The 16,573-nt window shown below is 40.2% G+C and overlaps 4 protein-coding genes across 4 annotated transcripts; 2 read left to right on the top strand and 2 right to left on the bottom strand.

Annotated features, from left to right (window-relative positions):
* Positions 1–209: 209 nt before the first annotated feature.
* pomca (proopiomelanocortin a) lies at positions 210–984 on the bottom strand. The gene is made up of 2 exons (XM_087791842.1): positions 874–984; positions 210–752 (listed from the first exon to the last, which is right to left on the bottom strand). Exons 1-2 carry the CDS (start codon positions 982–984, stop codon positions 210–212), a joined length of 654 nt encoding a protein of 217 aa, XP_087647968.1.
* A 1,732-nt stretch (positions 985–2,716) lies between these two features.
* plaat1l (phospholipase A and acyltransferase 1-like) lies at positions 2,717–5,327 on the top strand. The gene is made up of 5 exons (XM_087791843.1): positions 2,717–2,978; positions 3,678–3,807; positions 3,912–4,000; positions 4,555–4,719; positions 4,833–5,327. Exons 1-5 carry the CDS (start codon positions 2,970–2,972, stop codon positions 4,896–4,898), a joined length of 459 nt encoding a protein of 152 aa, XP_087647969.1. The 5' UTR covers positions 2,717–2,969; the 3' UTR covers positions 4,899–5,327.
* A 304-nt stretch (positions 5,328–5,631) lies between these two features.
* On the top strand, positions 5,632–10,792 carry clcn4 (Cl-/H+ antiporter 4). Its single transcript, XM_087791840.1, has 12 exons — positions 5,632–5,765; positions 6,130–6,284; positions 6,379–6,478; positions 6,734–6,921; positions 7,002–7,124; positions 7,192–7,398; positions 7,504–7,584; positions 8,350–8,895; positions 8,972–9,158; positions 9,296–9,694; positions 9,777–9,993; positions 10,074–10,792. The coding sequence occupies exons 1-12, from the start codon at positions 5,750–5,752 to the stop codon at positions 10,162–10,164; spliced, it is 2,310 nt and encodes a 769-aa protein (XP_087647966.1). The 5' UTR covers positions 5,632–5,749; the 3' UTR covers positions 10,165–10,792.
* Positions 10,793–10,867: 75 nt separating this feature from the next.
* LOC148080211 (high affinity cGMP-specific 3',5'-cyclic phosphodiesterase 9A-like) lies at positions 10,868–16,154 on the bottom strand. Its single transcript, XM_087791841.1, has 16 exons — positions 16,036–16,154; positions 15,754–15,958; positions 15,222–15,338; positions 14,819–14,968; positions 14,693–14,732; positions 14,531–14,633; positions 13,732–13,868; positions 13,594–13,653; positions 13,349–13,526; positions 13,166–13,288; positions 12,975–13,067; positions 12,319–12,386; positions 12,136–12,238; positions 11,503–11,607; positions 11,270–11,416; positions 10,868–11,123 (listed from the first exon to the last, which is right to left on the bottom strand). Coding segments are annotated over exons 2-16 (1,515 nt in total). The 5' UTR covers positions 15,755–15,958; positions 16,036–16,154; the 3' UTR covers positions 10,868–11,033.
* Between the last annotated feature and the right edge of the window lie 419 nt (positions 16,155–16,573).

Genomic DNA, 16,573 nt, shown 5'->3' with positions numbered 1-16,573 from the left:
GAAAAGCTTGTTGACGATGGAGAGATCTTCAGATGGAGAGCTGATGGATGTATAGATTCTATGGATGAAATCTTAATCTATAAATGTGTAATAAAAACTTTCTCACATGTTTCAAATAACTTTGACTTTTAATCTTATGTAAATATATTTACATTCTTCGACGCCTATCAAAACACGCTCCGGAATCAGTGTCTGGTCCTTCTGCTGCTTCACTTTCGCTCGGTGTCTTTGTTGATGACGTTCTTGAAGAGCGTGAGCAGCGGTCGCTGACTGGGCGTGTCCCAGCTCTTCATGAAGCCGCCGTAACGCTTCTCCGCCGGCGGGGCCTTGTGGTGGTCTGTTGTGGGCGGAGCTTTGTAAAGCTTGCTGGAGAGCGGCCCACCCCAGCGGAAGTGTTTCATCTTGTATGTGCTGTCCTTCTTCTCCTCGTCTTCGTCCAGCAGCTGCTGCTCCTCTTCCTCCAGCTCTTCCTCCTGCACCATGGCCGCCGCCGCCAGCAGCTCTCCAGCCAGATCCCGCCGCCTCATCTCTCGAGGGAAGCCCTCGGCTGTCTCATCCTCCACGATGTTGGAGGTGTACACTTTGACCGGCCGGCGTTTCTTGCCCAAAGGCTTGCCCCAACGGAAGTGCTCCATCGAGTAGGAGCGCTTTGCTTGAGGGGTGAGCAATGATGGAGGCAGGCCTTGCATGTGGGCATCACCAGGAATGACGGGCGTCTCCTCGGAAAGTTGGCGACAGAGCTGGAGGCACTCCTGCAGGAGACAACAATGGTCATAGAAAAACTTTGAATAAAATTCCGGTTTAAGATATACTTTGGATGAATGTGTGTTTGAATTCATTAAAATGTCAGCTTTGATTTCAAGTGAGTGTTACCATGATGCTGTCTGTATTCATCTCCTGGCAGCTGGGATGTTCCCAACACTGACCTGCTCCTCTGGCCACACCGATCACCACCGCAGCCACTATCAACCAAATGGCACACATCCTCCTGAAGAGCACACAGAAGAAAGAACTTATACATATAGATACATATATATATATATATATAAAATCACTTATCACTAATCACTTATAAAGTTTAAAACATTTTTTTTCCTTCTGTTTCCGTCACCATTGTTTTTTTAATGATTAAAAATCCTATAATTTTGTAACAATAGGCACTTTTATAATAAACCTTTTCAATTCAAGAATTCAGAAAATGATCAAAAACCAACATTTTTAACTTTTTATCATACATTTTATAATTAAAACATCAAATGTTAAGATGACAAAAACAACGATTTTTTTGGTTTTATATGTATATATTTAATATTAATAACTTTATAATAGTAAAGTTAAGCTGTAATTTAATTCACTTCAATAATCTTTCCAATATTTAGACTAATCAAAAGTTTAGATTTATAAATGTGAAAATAAAAGCAAATACTCACAGTTTGGAAGATATTTCTGCTCTTTTCTTTCCTCTGAGGAAAATCCTGACAGTTCTGATTCTGACCGATGTTTATATCCTGTCTCTCAAGGACACACACAAACATGCGCACATACACACACATGCACGGACACACACACACACACACACACATGCACGGACACACACACATTAACTCCCGTATGGGCTTTAAAACTCACAAGTCATCAGACAAACTCTTACAAGCTTGCATAGAAAACTACGATTTAGTTTAAGTTCCTCAACTCAAGTTTCATCCAAGATATTTATTTTATGAATAAATCCACACTTTTCCACCAAAAAATATTTGTGATCATTAGCACAGAAAAATCTAGACACACACGCACACCCGCACACACACAGCTGAATGTCACCCAACAGATTTGGCAGATTAACACAGGGATGTCATGTCGTCATTGCACGTATGACAGGATTCAAACCCTGATGTTAAGGTGTTGTATTACACACTCAAGCGCACATACACACCTACATCTTTTGCGTTTGATCTCATATGTTCGTCATCAATCATCATGTCTCATTCTTCAGATGACACCTGCAATAATTGACCTCTCTGTTTCCCTTAAACCTCCAAAATCCTCTTTCAATGATATAACAGGAACCCAGACGATGACCTAATAATATATATATATGTAATTGATTGACTTCCCTACGAACCAATGTGAGTCAGTAAACACATGTTTACCATCTTAAGTGTTTTTTCCTCTGGCGATGCTTTTTTTAAATTGGCTAATGGAACCGACTAGATCTGGAGAAGACAGAAGCTATTAGAGCACAACCTTGAGACTCCATTAAACACACAGAAATGTCCGACTGACTTGAAACATTTATGGACTTCGTCTTCATTATCATCGTCGTCGTCTTTTTTGACAAACTGGTACATTCGCACACATGCACTTAGCTATTAGCAACAGACCCACAATCAAATACACAACACTTGATTTGAGGACCAGAGATGTACACACACAAGCTTACACACACACACACACATGCTTGGACGCACAAGCTGACACACACACTGATTGAAGAGAACAATGATTCAAGTTTTGGGTGTTTCTGAAAAATAAGAGAAAATGTGGAGGCATGGTTGTATTTTAAGTCCATTATAATGAACCAGAAATAAATGTAAATTCTATATTTCACACTGCAATAGAAATGCTCCGCTTGAGAAGGCAGACTTCTTCTTTCACCTTCACATCTGAAAACATCTGCTGCCCCGTCACAACTAAGATCATTTATCGACAAGAAGTAGATGAATCTGGATTTTCCTATTTGTTTTTGGTGCCAGATCAATCCTCAAAGTCTTAGTACATTTAGAAATGTCAGATGCCATTATGAACTTTTTGCCAAAAACAAAATATCTGTAAGACCTTTCTCTTTGTGAAAAATTGTCATTTATGTTGGCAGTGAAGCGTTCAGCCTTGTGGGAGTGCCCGGCTTAAAGTCAGCAGCCTGTGACTGTGAGCGCATCCACAAGCTAGAGAAGCCCAACATAAACACACAAATGGGGCAGGTGAGTCTGTTTTCTTGCCTTTTTAAAACCTTTTTGTTTTGTAATTAAGTAAGTAAGTAATTTGTATTTATAGAGCGCTTTTCCAGACCAGGGTCACAAAGCGCTTAAACAAGCAAAACAATACTCAATAAAATATATACTTTAAAGGTCAAGATAATACTGAGAACAACACAGGAGTTCCAGAAAATCAAGGAAAAGCCTGAACAAATAAAAGTGTCTTAAGATGTGTCTTGAAGGAGTCAGTAGACTCCATTAAACACAGAGGGAGAGGAACATCGTTCCAAAGCTTAAGAGCAACAGCCTGGAAGGATTTCTCTCCTCTGGTCCTGAACCGTGTGCGAGGAACCATCAGTAGATTCTGATCCACAGGCTATTATATTGTATTATATTGTTCGATACTTTTCTTAAATAATGTTCTAATTGTTTTTAGCATCCTGATGTATTACACAAAATAGAAGCTTGTTTTTGCTGTTTGTCAGAAATATGCTGTAAAACATTGTCTGAAAACTGGATTTAAAAAAGAATATTTTTTTTCTGTTCACTTTGTTGTTTAATCAAAGATACAAAAAATATATATATATATAATATTTGATTTACTGAAATAAGATTTTACATCTAACGTTTCTTCTCCCATTAAATGTGTTTTTGAAGTCATTCATTAAATAAATAAAAAAATTAAAATTAAATTTTTTTATTTAGAAAGATTCCCGTCCAAAGTTGTTCCCAGGAGACATCATTGAATATCCCAGGAATAAATTCTTCTCCCACTTTGGCGTTTACTATGGAGAGAGAGACGGCGTTCCGTATGTGGCTCATCTGACCTGCCGAGGTTGGTTGTGACTCAGCAGCATTAAAACGATTCACTTCTGCAGCCGTCTACGTCAAGTAAGATTTTCTTTCTGTATTTTTATGTCTTGCTGCTTGATTTTGTAGATTCGGATGCAAAGCTGCCACTATTTGGCCGTGCACTCAGGTCAGAGGTCAAACTGGATCCTCTGGAGATGTTGGGGAAAAACTACAAGGTACTAATGTGTCTCACAAATGTATTACTAAAAATGTATTACTGTAAAAAAACATTAAAAAATCAATTAAATTATGCAACAAGATCGATAATCAAGAAATTATTATTGCACAATGGACGTTGCTTCATACTTTTCTCCTATAGATGTGAACATTTGTGTATTACCAATAAAGATTTGCAGAATAATCTAAGCGTTGATTTGTATTCAAAGTGACAACTGTGATGACTCGTGAAAAAAGCTAAACTTTGTTTCGACATTAGAATAGAGAACATAAGAGACACTTGGTGCTATTTTTCTGTCGCTCATTGACTTATATAACCAAGAGAAATTTCTTTTAAATGGTGAGTTGGATAGTGGATGGGGGGAGGGGTGTATAGACCAAAAAAAATTATCTCAATTTAAATGACATAATACAGTAAAAGAGAAAAAAGCGGTAACCTTGAACAATTTTGAAGTTATTTCAATGAGATCTTGTCTGGTAACAACATATTTCTAAAACATTCAATTCTACACCAGATGAGCAGAAGTTTACTCTCAAATTTTCCCTCCAACAGGTGAACAACATGCTGGATGACTCATTTCCTGGCAGAGATTTCACGGATGTGATCAAAGTTGACATTGATGAGAAGCTGGGGCAGCAAGTGACCTTTGACATCTTGTTTCACAACAGCGAACACCAGGCTACTATCTTCAGATATGGAGTCAAGAAGTCGCTACAGGTGCGTCAGTCTGACGAAAGGATTTCTTCTCTGTCACATGTGAACTCAGATCTGTGTTCTGACAGTGATATCAGCGATGGACAATCACTAATTTATGTTTTTTTTTTATTTAGATTGAGAGGGTGTATGAATACATTCAACCAGCCTGGAAGAAACTGCTGGAGGAGAAAAAGCTCTGAATGTCTTTAAATGTGCGATTCCATGTTCACTGTCATGTGGTCCAGCAAGAAGCCCACCATTTGTTTTGCATCACCATCTCTAGTTACCCACTGACCACCGACTCATGTTGACCAGTATTTATTGAAGCAGGCTTTCATTTGTTTCATATTACATGAAATACAATAAATACTCACAAAATCAACCATGCAGTATAATGATCTTTTGTGAACTGAAAACATTTATTTCCTTGCTTCTAAACCCTTCAGCTTATTCACATCTGAATGTGAGGATTAATAGACGGGGCCGAATGGCTGCCTGGGCGCTTGGTTTTGTTTTTCTATTGCTTATTTTGTGCGTTATTTTATTTCATACTTTTATTCTGTACTGTCACCAAAAACAATTCATATGTTACGTTTACAACACTGGCAATAAATGTTTCTTATTCTGAATCTGATTGGCTGGTCGTTTTTTGTCCATTTTGTTGTGTCAATGTTTTATTGATTTTTTATTTACCTTCTTTAGTGCTTCAGTATTTTTACAGACTGATAAAACTGAATTGTAATGCTAAACCATGAAATATCACCCATTAATTAAACGATTCGTACATTAAATAATCAGGAAAATAATAGAATAGTCATTTTCGATGGTACCCCAAATCCAATAAGTTAATATTTATACTGGAACATTTTAAAACCCGCATACCGAGATCTTGTAATGTATCGCGAGACCTTCTGCTGTAGGTGCATGCTGGGAAGAATCCTTATGCGCCTGTTTATATATGGGATTTTTATTTCTCGCCAAAATGTCCACAGATCCGTTATTCCTATAATCCCGACATAAAAGATTGGAAATACAAACGACTTTTTTCGCCATGGACTCCGGTGAAGGTAAAACACGCATTTTCTCGGAGCTAACGTTAGCTGCTGTGTTAGCCTCCAGTGCATATACAAACGAACGTATGAGTTATTTTACAATGTTTGTTTGAGTAAATGTGCGGCAGTATTTGTTTATTCTCTTTCACAACCTGCAGCTTCTCGTTTTAATAACCCACTTAAGATTGTTTGCGGTTGTTACATCATTAAAATAGTATATTTTCAAACAAAATCTAAATATATTTATTACAATTTGCTCAATTATCCACTTAAATAAGCCCGAATGTGTCTGTTTTTCACTTAATAAAATACGTCTACTTTGTTAAAGATATGAACATGTTTGAACGTGCATGAATTATAATATGTATAATATGAACAGGTCTCAGTGGGACCACACCCACCGAAGAGATGAACGGTGCAGGAAACCTCATGGACTTTCTGGACGAACCGTTTCCAGATGTGGGAACATATGAGGACTTTCACACCATTGACTGGCTGAGAGAGAAATCCAGGGACACAGACCGACACCGGAAGGTAATGCAACAACACCTAATCCTGATTATTCAGCATAAACATGTGTCCAAGTTTGGTTCAGTTGATCATTTGTATTCTTTTTTTATATATATAGATTACCAGTAAGAGTAAGGAGTCACTTTGGGAGCTTTTTAAAAGTCTATTGGACGCCTGGTCAGGATGGGTGGTGATGCTGCTCATTGGTCTGCTCTCAGGTATCTGTGTTGACACTCAAACGGCAACTTTTTTTAGTCTTTGTAACATAATTTTAATGTGTCTGTTTCAGTCACTGTATAACATAAAAACAAAATAACTAATTTGCTCTAAGTTTGCTTTTGTCGTTTTTAAATCTTGTTTGATGTTTGTATGAGAGTCATCTGTTTGTTGAGGTGTGTCTGTCTTGGGCTTTATCCAGTTTTATAGACTCTGACTTCAAAGTTTTTTTTAATTTTCTTTCCTTCTGCCCTCAGGGACGCTGGCAGGTGTCATCGACCTGGCTGTGGACTGGATGACAGACCTGAAGGAGGGTGTGTGCCTCACAGCATTCTGGTACAGTCACGAGCAGTGCTGCTGGACATCTAACGAGACCACATTTGATGACCGGGACAAATGTCCACAGTGGCAAAAATGGGCAGAGCTGATGACGGGTCACGCTGATGTACGTAGATTACTTTTGAAAGAACCAATTAAACAAGCCATGCATTTTATGAACTCATTTAAAATAATTCCCTCTGTCAGGGTGCTGGAGCATACCTGCTGAACTATTTCCTGTATGTCCTTTGGGCACTGCTCTTTTCCTTCTTGGCTGTGTCGCTGGTTCGAGTTTTTGCTCCATATGCATGTGGGTCTGGGATACCTGAGGTGAGTAATTTCAAAATCTGATTTGTTTCAAATTTCCAAGTAACAACATTATCAATCATGATCCTAGATTAAGACCATCCTGAGCGGCTTCATCATCCGGGGGTACCTCGGCAAGTGGACCCTGCTGATCAAGACAGTCACGCTTGTTTTGGCAGTGTCGTCTGGCCTCAGTCTAGGAAAGGAGGGGCCTCTGGTCCACGTAGCATGTTGCTGTGGCAACCTTTTCTGCAGTCTCTTCTCCAAGTACAGCAAGAATGAGGGAAAGCGTAGGGAGGTAGGTTTCAAAATCCCAAATGTGTTAAAATGACCAATCCTTTTTACCCTCCAGCTCAACAGGTCATGTTTTAATTAATAATTATTTCTTAAATTGGGTATTTAGGTCCTGTCAGCGGCAGCAGCGGCAGGAGTGTCTGTGGCTTTTGGAGCACCTATTGGTGGAGTTCTGTTCAGTCTGGAAGAGGTAAGAGCTACTTTTCCCTGTGTAAATATACAGTGGTCCTTTATTGCGGGGTTATTTTTCATAAAACCTCCCCAATTAAACATCTGTGAAATACTGGCTGTTTTTTTTCACTATCTAAATGCATGTTGAGGTTTTAAAATCCCTCCTTGACCCTTATGAGCTTTTCCCAAACTCTCAGTAATATTTTTTGCATTCTCCCACAGTTTATTAAAAAAAACAAATCTACAAAATTTTAACAAGAATTGAACTAGAGTTGACGATTATGTTTTGTTTTTTATCTGGGCTTTTAGGTCAGTGAAGGTGTCATGACACTGAGTACTTGAATTAGAGAAAGTAAAACAAAGTTTGTTTCCAGATTAAAGGAAAACGGGTGAGAGTTGTCTTGGCTGATGACCAGTGTGAGACGAGTTATGTTTTGCCTTTGGCTGTGGCTTACAGCAGCCTGTGCAGCAGTTAACTAATAAAGTATAGTTACCTTCAGACCTATGTATGATTAAAAAAAAACAATTGCACAAGTTGTCGTCGGTCTGGAACGCTACAAGATACCAAAGCTTCTTTGATCTTGCTGTGTTCCTACCCTCGTCTGTAAGGTTCTTTTCCATAGAATATTATTTTCTTCCTTTTAAAACACAGCGCTTTGATGGTTACTGACCCAATCAGGATGCATAACTCAGTGGGCTGAATCAAACGGTATAATTTAAATATGCAGGATTACTATAAATGCAAAAAAATGATTTTAGTTAATCATTTTTTCTTCTTCTGCAGGTGAGCTACTACTTCCCACTGAAGACACTGTGGCGTTCCTTCTTTGCAGCACTTGTTGCTGCTTTCACTCTTCGTTCCATCAACCCATTTGGCAACAGCCGCCTGGTTCTGTTCTATGTGGAGTACCACACTCCCTGGTACATGGCAGAGCTGGTCCCTTTCATCTTGCTTGGTGTGTTTGGTGGCCTATGGGGGACACTTTTCATACGCGCCAACATTGCTTGGTGCCGCCGCCGGAAGACCACACTGCTGGGAAAGTACCCAGTGCTGGAGGTCATAGCGGTGACGGGAATCACTGCCGTGCTGGCGTTCCCCAACCCATACACCAGGCGTAGCACCAGTGAGCTGATCTCAGAACTGTTCAATGATTGCGGCGCACTTGAGTCTTCTCAACTATGCGACTACATCAACAACCCCAACATGAGCCGTCCGGTTGACGACATTCCGGACCGGCCTGCTGGGCCAGGAGTCTACAATGCTCTGTGGCAGCTCGCACTTGCACTCGTCTTCAAGATCGTCATCACAATCTTTACCTTTGGCATGAAGGTTTGTTTTAAGAAATAACATTTTGCATTTCAAAAAGCATCTCTCCAGTTTTGTTGAGAACGTTTTATGCTTTCAGATACCATCGGGTCTCTTTATCCCAAGCATGGCAGTCGGTGCAATCGCCGGTCGGATCGTGGGCATTGCCGTTGAGCAGATGGCATATCACCACCATGACTGGATCATCTTCAAAAACTGGTGCCGACCGGGTGCAGATTGTGTTACTCCAGGACTTTATGCCATGGTGGGAGCAGCCGCTTGTCTTGGTAAGTTCAGTGATTAACTTCAATCAGGTTCAAATTTGAAGTCGTAAGAGACGAACGAGAGATTTGGTGCTCAAGAACAATATATTTTTATGCTTATTGTAATTATTTAATAATTTTGTCTGCTCTTTTCATCTCAGGTGGCGTGACCCGAATGACGGTGTCATTAGTGGTCATCATGTTTGAGCTGACGGGAGGTCTGGAGTACATCGTTCCTCTGATGGCTGCAGCCGTCACCAGTAAATGGGTCGCCGACGCCTTCGGAAAGGAGGGCATTTATGAGTCCCACATCCAGCTGAACGGGTATCCCTACCTGGACGTCCGGGACGAGTTTACACACCGTACGCTTGCTGCCGACGTGATGCGGCCACGGCGCAGTGACCCCCCGCTAGCATTGCTGACGCAGGATGCCACCACCCTGGAGGACGTGGAGACACTAATCAAAGACACCGACTACAATGGTTTCCCTGTAGTTGTGTCACGAGAGTCTGAGAGACTGATTGGCTTCGTGCAGCGTCGTGACCTGACGCTGGCTGTCAGTGAGTGTTTCATTCTTCATCTTTCAAAAACCTACCAGACTTCAGTGTGTTTAACATTGTGGCTTTTTTTTTTATATTTCAGAGAACGCCCGTCGTCAGCAAGAGGGCGTGGTCAGCAGCTCAGTGGTTTATTTTACAGAGGATGCACCACAGCTGCCGCCCACTGACCCGCAGCCCTTGAAGCTGCGTCGCATCCTCAACCTGAGCCCCTTCACTGTCACGGACCACACCCCCATGGAGACTGTCGTGGACATCTTCCGCAAGCTGGGCCTTCGCCAGTGTCTAGTGACTCGCAGCGGGTGAGAGAACGCACTTATGTGGTGATTTATACAAGATGAAAAGTTGAATGTAACACTTCTGTGTCCTTCGTTCATCGCAGACGTCTTCTTGGAATTATCACCAAGAAGGACGTGCTTCGTCACATGGCCCAGATGATGAACCAGGACCCGGAGTCCATCATGTTTAACTAGTGCAGATCACGACAATCAGACTTCATGCAGGACCCATACGAGTACATTGAGATGCTGTACCTGTAGACCCGTCCCCTGCAGTCACTGACCTCGCGTGTCATGGTGTCAAGACGTTCCCTGTGCCACACTTCCCACAACAAACTCTCTTTCTGACTGAACTGGAACCCTCATGTTTTTATTACTTGCCTCTTCTAACGCAACTATTCTTACTAATCTATTAGTTTGCTGCATCGTTATTCATGTTAAAGAAGTATTGGTGCTGACCTTTTGTCAGACTTGACAAAATAAAAGCTCTTGATATGAAGAAGATTAGATGCCGTTTAACATTTCGAGTATGGTTTCATAAAGGAACTAAAAAAAAACATTCGAATGACCTCAATCATATTTGTTTTTGACAGGTGACATTGGCTTTCTATGAAGGACTAACTCTAACACTAAATATGACTAATTTATGAAGTTATTTATTATCATGTAAATAAACATGTTTATTATGGTGAAAGTATTTATATCATTTTGTGTCTAGTAAAGGATGTGGGTTTGTTTTAATTGTTTTTTTTTTACCTTCATTTACATTTTTTATTCTTGAAAATCACACAATTTGATGGAAATAAATAAATATTCATTTAAATGTGAAGTATTTTTTTAAGTCTCGCACCTCAACCCGAGTGATGATTGTATTACACAGTTAAGAATTGACAAGACTGGTTGGTTAATGTTCTTTTATTGTGAAATTACAAAGCAGAAGAGTGGTGCTCATGTATGTAAAAGTAAGACAAGAATCCTTCTACAAAAGGTTATTCTAACTTAAAGCAAAGCTAAAATGTAACCCCCATATCCTTGACCACTTTAGGCCATGAACTTCTTGAAGTTCAAGATTTCTGCTTCTTGTCTTTTCCTCCTGCTCCCTCCAACTCAGAATAGTAATCCAGCGCTCGACGGACTGGTTCCAGAATGTGTTGCTGCATCAAAAGTAAATGATACAAAAGCCTGTCATTATAGATGATCAAGGAACAACTGTGAAAACAAGAATGCTGCTAATCATAGATGACAATCTCTGGAAGGTTAAAGAATGCAACAGTTGGAAAACTATGATGGAGAACATTACCTCCAGACAGGGGAACAGTTTGGTGATTTCGGAGAAAAGTGGAAGAAGAACAAATCTGATGAAGTTTGTTTGAGATGACGGTTTAGAGACTGTATCTCGGTCCATGAAAGGAGTCACAGGGAGACCTTTCCTTTTTTCAGAGTCGCTCTGGGAATGACAAAAAAAAAATCTGGTTTATAATATTCTGGAATGTTTCGAGTCGCGGTGAAAGGTTGTGAGGAGAACTGTCAGACCTGGTTGAAGAACTCCTGCAGCAGACAGTCCAGCCAGGGCTCTGCCACCGTCATCGGCCGTGCTTCGTTTGAGATGTCACTGACTTTCACCATGATCTTCATAAGCTGCAACAGAAAAAGGGTTTCCACTTCAAAGTGACTATATCGACACAAAGCAAATATATCCAATTTATAGTCTGTCTGATGTCTGACAATCCCATTTATTGCATTTGCCAGATTTATTGTTAAATTAATTATCTTTATTACTTTCTGGAAGCAACGTGAATATCATTGTACCTATCTGGATAAAAGATGACCTATTTTTTTCTGTGAAAATTACCCTAGTATTTGGCAGATATTTTATACTTTAGGGTCAGAAAAATATCTTCGTTGGCCAGTTTGGGTTGGAATAACATTCCAGAGACAAATCGCCAGTTCATCAGAGAGCAGACCAAACAATTTAATTTATTAATTGACCTCCTTGAAGAAACCACACACAATGAACCAGAAAGATGGAAGACAGAACTGACTTGGATATACCTGCCGTAGTAAACAAGAGATCTAAAATAAAATCTAGTAAAATAAAAGGTGGAAATCATGTGAAACACTAATATTTGATAATGGAAAAATACAAGATAATGTGTGCGTCTTTACCACTTCCTTGTGTTCTTTGTTGTTGAAGTCAAACACGGGCTGGATGACTTTGAACTTGTTGAGAATTTCGTTGTGCCGTGCCATGTCCGTGGCCAGAATACACCTAAAATTTGAACAACATTATTGAGGCAACGTTATAAGGATTATTCAGATTTATAGAAAATAAGTCTGTTTGAGCGGTACTTGATCATTCCTCCTCTGAAGTGTTTGTACAAATCCGAACTCAGATTCTTTAAAATGTTGCACTCCGGCTGAAGAAAAAGCCACGTTAGTACATTCTTAAATTGTATATGAGAAGAGACACACACACACTAATATGCTATATATATATAGATATATACATCTATATAAATAGATATATATATGGTTTACAGGGCCTCCCAAAAGAAATTTTCATCAATTCGCATGTAAATCATTTCTCAGTTCTTATATATATATAAATAACCACAAATATTTAAATATAAACAGATGTAACACATCTTTTTTATGTTTTTATTATTTATTATCTTTGTTTTGTTTTCAGGTCGAGCAATGCCGTTGACTGTCAGAAAGAAGTCATTTTTGAATCCAAGACTGTGCAGCGTACATTCAATGCTAATAAAAGACACATAAGACGCATAATGACCTTATCTGGGAGTGAACGGCATGGCTCAATCTAAAATGGTACAAAAAAAACAAAAAAACTAATCATGAATCGTTAATTAACACTCAAAGTAATTTTAACAAATATTGCCAACATTATTGGCCTGAGAAATTATGGCAAAAGGGGACACTCTGGATATACTGCATACAAAACAAACCACATCACAATATATTTATGTATATATAAAATACTAAACCCTGGCCAGGATTCCGAAGGCAACAGCACAATGATGGTTTTCCAGAGGTGAGATATCGTTGTACCGGAGTGCGAGGTCAGTCCGAGCGTTGATCTTTACAGAATTAAGCAGACACAGACAAACCTCTTCAGCCAAGGGTGTCATGCACGTGACAACAGTATGAACTTGTAGTTGGAGTGGGCGGGGCGAACCTGGTAGACGTTGTTATACCCTGGGTGATCGAGGTCATGACACAGGGCAGCTGTCAACATGATCAACAAATCCATCCGACTTAACTTGGTCCTGAGATCAGTCAGCCAGATGAGCCCATACATCTGCACAGACATACATGCATCAATAATGACCATGAGTGTCACGTGACCTGCCAGTCTTACCATCTGGGTGACACAGAAGCAGTGCTGGAAGTTGTGGAAGGGGATGCTGTTGTAGTGACAGAACACCTGAAACAGGAAGTTCTGCAGGACCCGTAGCTCAATTTGGAAGGCTGTCAGGAAGTCCAGGTCAGTGAACATCACCTGCAGAAGCACCAACATCTCGGGTTCTTCCCACTGCCTGTCAATTCCATATGATGTAAACACTTAGTGTGCGAATGTGTGCGTTTGAGTGTACTTGTTTTCACCAGTTGTCAAAAGTTGGGGTCTTCAGATGCTCTCTCACTTCTTCAGTCACCTGCAGGGCACTGAAGAATAAGACATGATATGTACTTGTGTGTATAATATGTATATATGTGTAAGAAATGTTCAAGCCCATCATTCACCTCATGCATATGAACTTTTTGTAGACCATTTTTCGTTCTTCGTGTTCATTCACACAAGGTGTTTGACTTTTCTGTTGGACCCTCTGTTGATCCACTTCATCCCGAAACAAACCCAGCCAACTCAGATGTTCCACACTCTTAACAAACAGAAATATAATTCTAGAAAATTTGCATTTCCAGAAGAAAATGCAGTGTGAATGCTGACTGTGCTGAATCTGTAAACATCCCGTAATAGAATTGAATCTTGTAGTTGTAGTGGAATTAGTAGTAATGTGGAAGTAGTAGTGGAATTAGTAGTAAAGTTAGAAGTAGTAGTAGTATTCGTAGTAAAAGTAGAAGTAGTAGTAGTAGTAGTAAGTAGACAAAGGTTTTTTTTTAAGTCGAATGAAGTTTCCAGGTTATTAGATGAAGGTACCTGAAGGCCAAGGTGAAAGGAGTTGAAACATAAGTTGAAGATTTTCCCATTCAAGTGAATGGGGGGAAAGGGATAGAAAAAGAGTAATAAAAGAAATAGTTAAAGTGATTTTAAAAAAAGCTAGAACATAGCCTGCATTTAGGGAACGAGACGAATTGATAAAAGTTTGAACTTCAAATCGGATAAAATTCGCGGGAGGAGAAGTGGCTCAAAATTTTGGAAAAAAAAACAATAAAAAAGAGAAAAAGGATCTCAATGAGTGTGAATTCCATTAAAGCATTAACACTGATAATGGAGCAAGTGTGCTCCCATTGAGAAAACTTCATGCCCTTCTCCCTTTGGAAGGGCACATATTCCAACAAAGAAAATACATTTTTGACATACCTCCAGCTTCTTCTTGAAGTTTTCCACCTGTGCCTGAATGTCACACATCATCCCAGGAGTCTTCACAATGTTCTCCTGAACTTTACTCTCCAGATGGTGAAGTCTAAACACAAAAAGAGTGACGTCTCGAGGCCAAATAAAACATCCGAAACAGTCACTCACCTTAGCTCCATGTCATTCAATTCCGACGGTATTGAAGCGGCTGAAGTCAGAGACATGGAAGTAAATGCAACATGTGAGTGGCAGTGCCGATGAGGAACTGGGTGGAAATGTTGCGAGTACTCTCACAGGTCAAGTCCGCAGCCACCACCTCCAGTCTATAATAGGACTCCTGAGTGTTGTTGTCTAGCAGTGGAGAGATTTTGACAATGCTGCCATTTGGACGGTACATTTTCAAGATGTGATGAGGCTCTGCTTCCGCTGCTGCTCTGAAGAGGTCTGGCCCATGACAATGATCATTACTCTAACACTTATTCACAATCATTTAACAGGAGATCTACAATTTACAAAGAGAGACTAATTAATAAACACTCCACACGACCCACAAAACACTTGATCATGTCCAGGTGACTTCACTTCAGCAGAAGAACCTGTCAGTGGCACCTGGTGCTCAAGTCAAGGCAGCTGCGGTGACATCACTGTTGTAATTAAGCAAGCATAGCAAAAACGTCACGTTAACAAAATGTCTCACCTTTGACTTCTACAGTGGAGCAGTCCTGGCTGAATTCTGCTCTCTCCAGACAACCATGAACCATGAAATGGATGACTTTGTTCTCCATGAGCCAGTCGTTCCAGGACCACTGCCACACTACAGCAAGGTGTTGAATAAATCAGAGGAAAAGGGCGAGGAGGCCTGCAGGTGACACACTGACCACACCTACTCTTTGCTTTTGTGAGTCTGTTTATGGTTTATGTTTCCTATCAAAATTATTCTACAATTAATTTGCAATAACCATATTATTATCACTTATCTACACTTTATAACTATTTGAGTTAAATAATTGTTTTTAGACATGTAAATGACGACCATAGTCATAATTTTAATTATATTACAATTTAACAAACTTTAAGGTAACTTAATTCGATTCTCAATCTTAACACTGCAGATTTCCACACGTTTTTTCTTCCTATTGCAATAGCAATATGATATTCAATCTACATCTAGGACATTTTAACGTAAAAGCCGTGTTCACAACAGACACAAAGAGCTATTCACATCATACTTTTTTATCTTGGGGAAGTTGTATTGAAAATAAGGTTGACAGTGTTTCTGCGTCATTGTCCTAGTCTAGTGTGATGCAGTGTTGTTGCCCAGTCTCCCTCTCGCCAGCAGAGGTCGCCGTTTCCCATCCTCCGCGCAGGCCTCGGTAGGACAAGCACGCGCCGCAGTTTTGCTTGCCTCTCCCTTCGCCGCATCCTCTACGGCAACTGGAAAAGGACAAACCCCACATTCACCACAGCGCCCCGCCGTTAAAAAATATTTACAAGTTTTATACACAACTCACCGAGATTTTCGTCGTCCATTTAATCCGTCGATGCAGGACTAGTGCCCGAGAAACTAACGGCGCGTGAAAATGGACTCTCAGTGGCGAGAATCCAAATGATGCAGTTTGCTGTATAAAGCGGCATCGCCACTTTTGACTCTTTCCAGAAGCAACTCGGCGGGTGAATGGACGGCCAGATTTAAGGAACAAACGACAGAGTCGATCGAAATAGCGGTAAAAAAAATGATAAAAAACGTTTTCCGGGGGTATTTGATAGCGAGCAACCGTAGGTAGTGCGACAGAAGATCCTCGGGGTTTGCGATGTCGACTGTAGCAGGGAAGCTAGCTGCTCCAGTTAGCGGTCGCTGGTCATGTACCGATGTAGCGACGATGCTAAAAACAATGACTGGAAGTTGCACACAATTATAAGTTGTCAAAGAAACACGCAATTGAATACATTAAAGTATCACTGGTGTGCAGTTATCTAACCTAATTGTTTTTATTGTTGCAGAAAATGATGAAGTCTCCCTCCTGTGTGGGCTAATCTGCTAGTTAGCCA

This window comes from Callionymus lyra, chromosome 5, assembly GCF_982586985.1.
Source record: "Callionymus lyra chromosome 5, fCalLyr1.hap1.1, whole genome shotgun sequence".
NCBI classification, from domain to species: Eukaryota; Metazoa; Chordata; class Actinopteri; order Syngnathiformes; family Callionymidae; genus Callionymus; species Callionymus lyra.
This window is presented reverse-complemented; position numbering and strand designations above follow the sequence as displayed.

Excerpts from the sequence above, each read along its gene's own strand:
- pomca (XM_087791842.1), bottom strand. The coding sequence starts at position 984 with ATGTGTGCCATTTGGTTGATAGTGGCTGCGGTGGTGATCGGTGTGGCC. Across the intron at positions 753-873 it reads TGAATACAGACAGCATCATG|GAGTGCCTCCAGCTCTGTCG; the intron begins GTAACACTCACT and ends TGTCTCCTGCAG.
- plaat1l (XM_087791843.1), top strand. Across the intron at positions 4,001-4,554 it reads TGTTGGGGAAAAACTACAAG|GTGAACAACATGCTGGATGA; the intron begins GTACTAATGTGT and ends TCCCTCCAACAG. Across the intron at positions 4,720-4,832 it reads GAGTCAAGAAGTCGCTACAG|ATTGAGAGGGTGTATGAATA; the intron begins GTGCGTCAGTCT and ends TTTTTTATTTAG.
- clcn4 (XM_087791840.1), top strand. Across the intron at positions 6,285-6,378 it reads ACACAGACCGACACCGGAAG|ATTACCAGTAAGAGTAAGGA; the intron begins GTAATGCAACAA and ends TTATATATATAG. Across the intron at positions 9,994-10,073 it reads TGTCTAGTGACTCGCAGCGG|ACGTCTTCTTGGAATTATCA; the intron begins GTGAGAGAACGC and ends CGTTCATCGCAG.
- LOC148080211 (XM_087791841.1), bottom strand. Across the intron at positions 14,969-15,221 it reads CTCCACTGTAGAAGTCAAAG|ACCTCTTCAGAGCAGCAGCG; the intron begins GTGAGACATTTT and ends GTCATGGGCCAG. Across the intron at positions 11,608-12,135 it reads ACAAAGAACACAAGGAAGTG|CTTATGAAGATCATGGTGAA; the intron begins GTAAAGACGCAC and ends TTTCTGTTGCAG.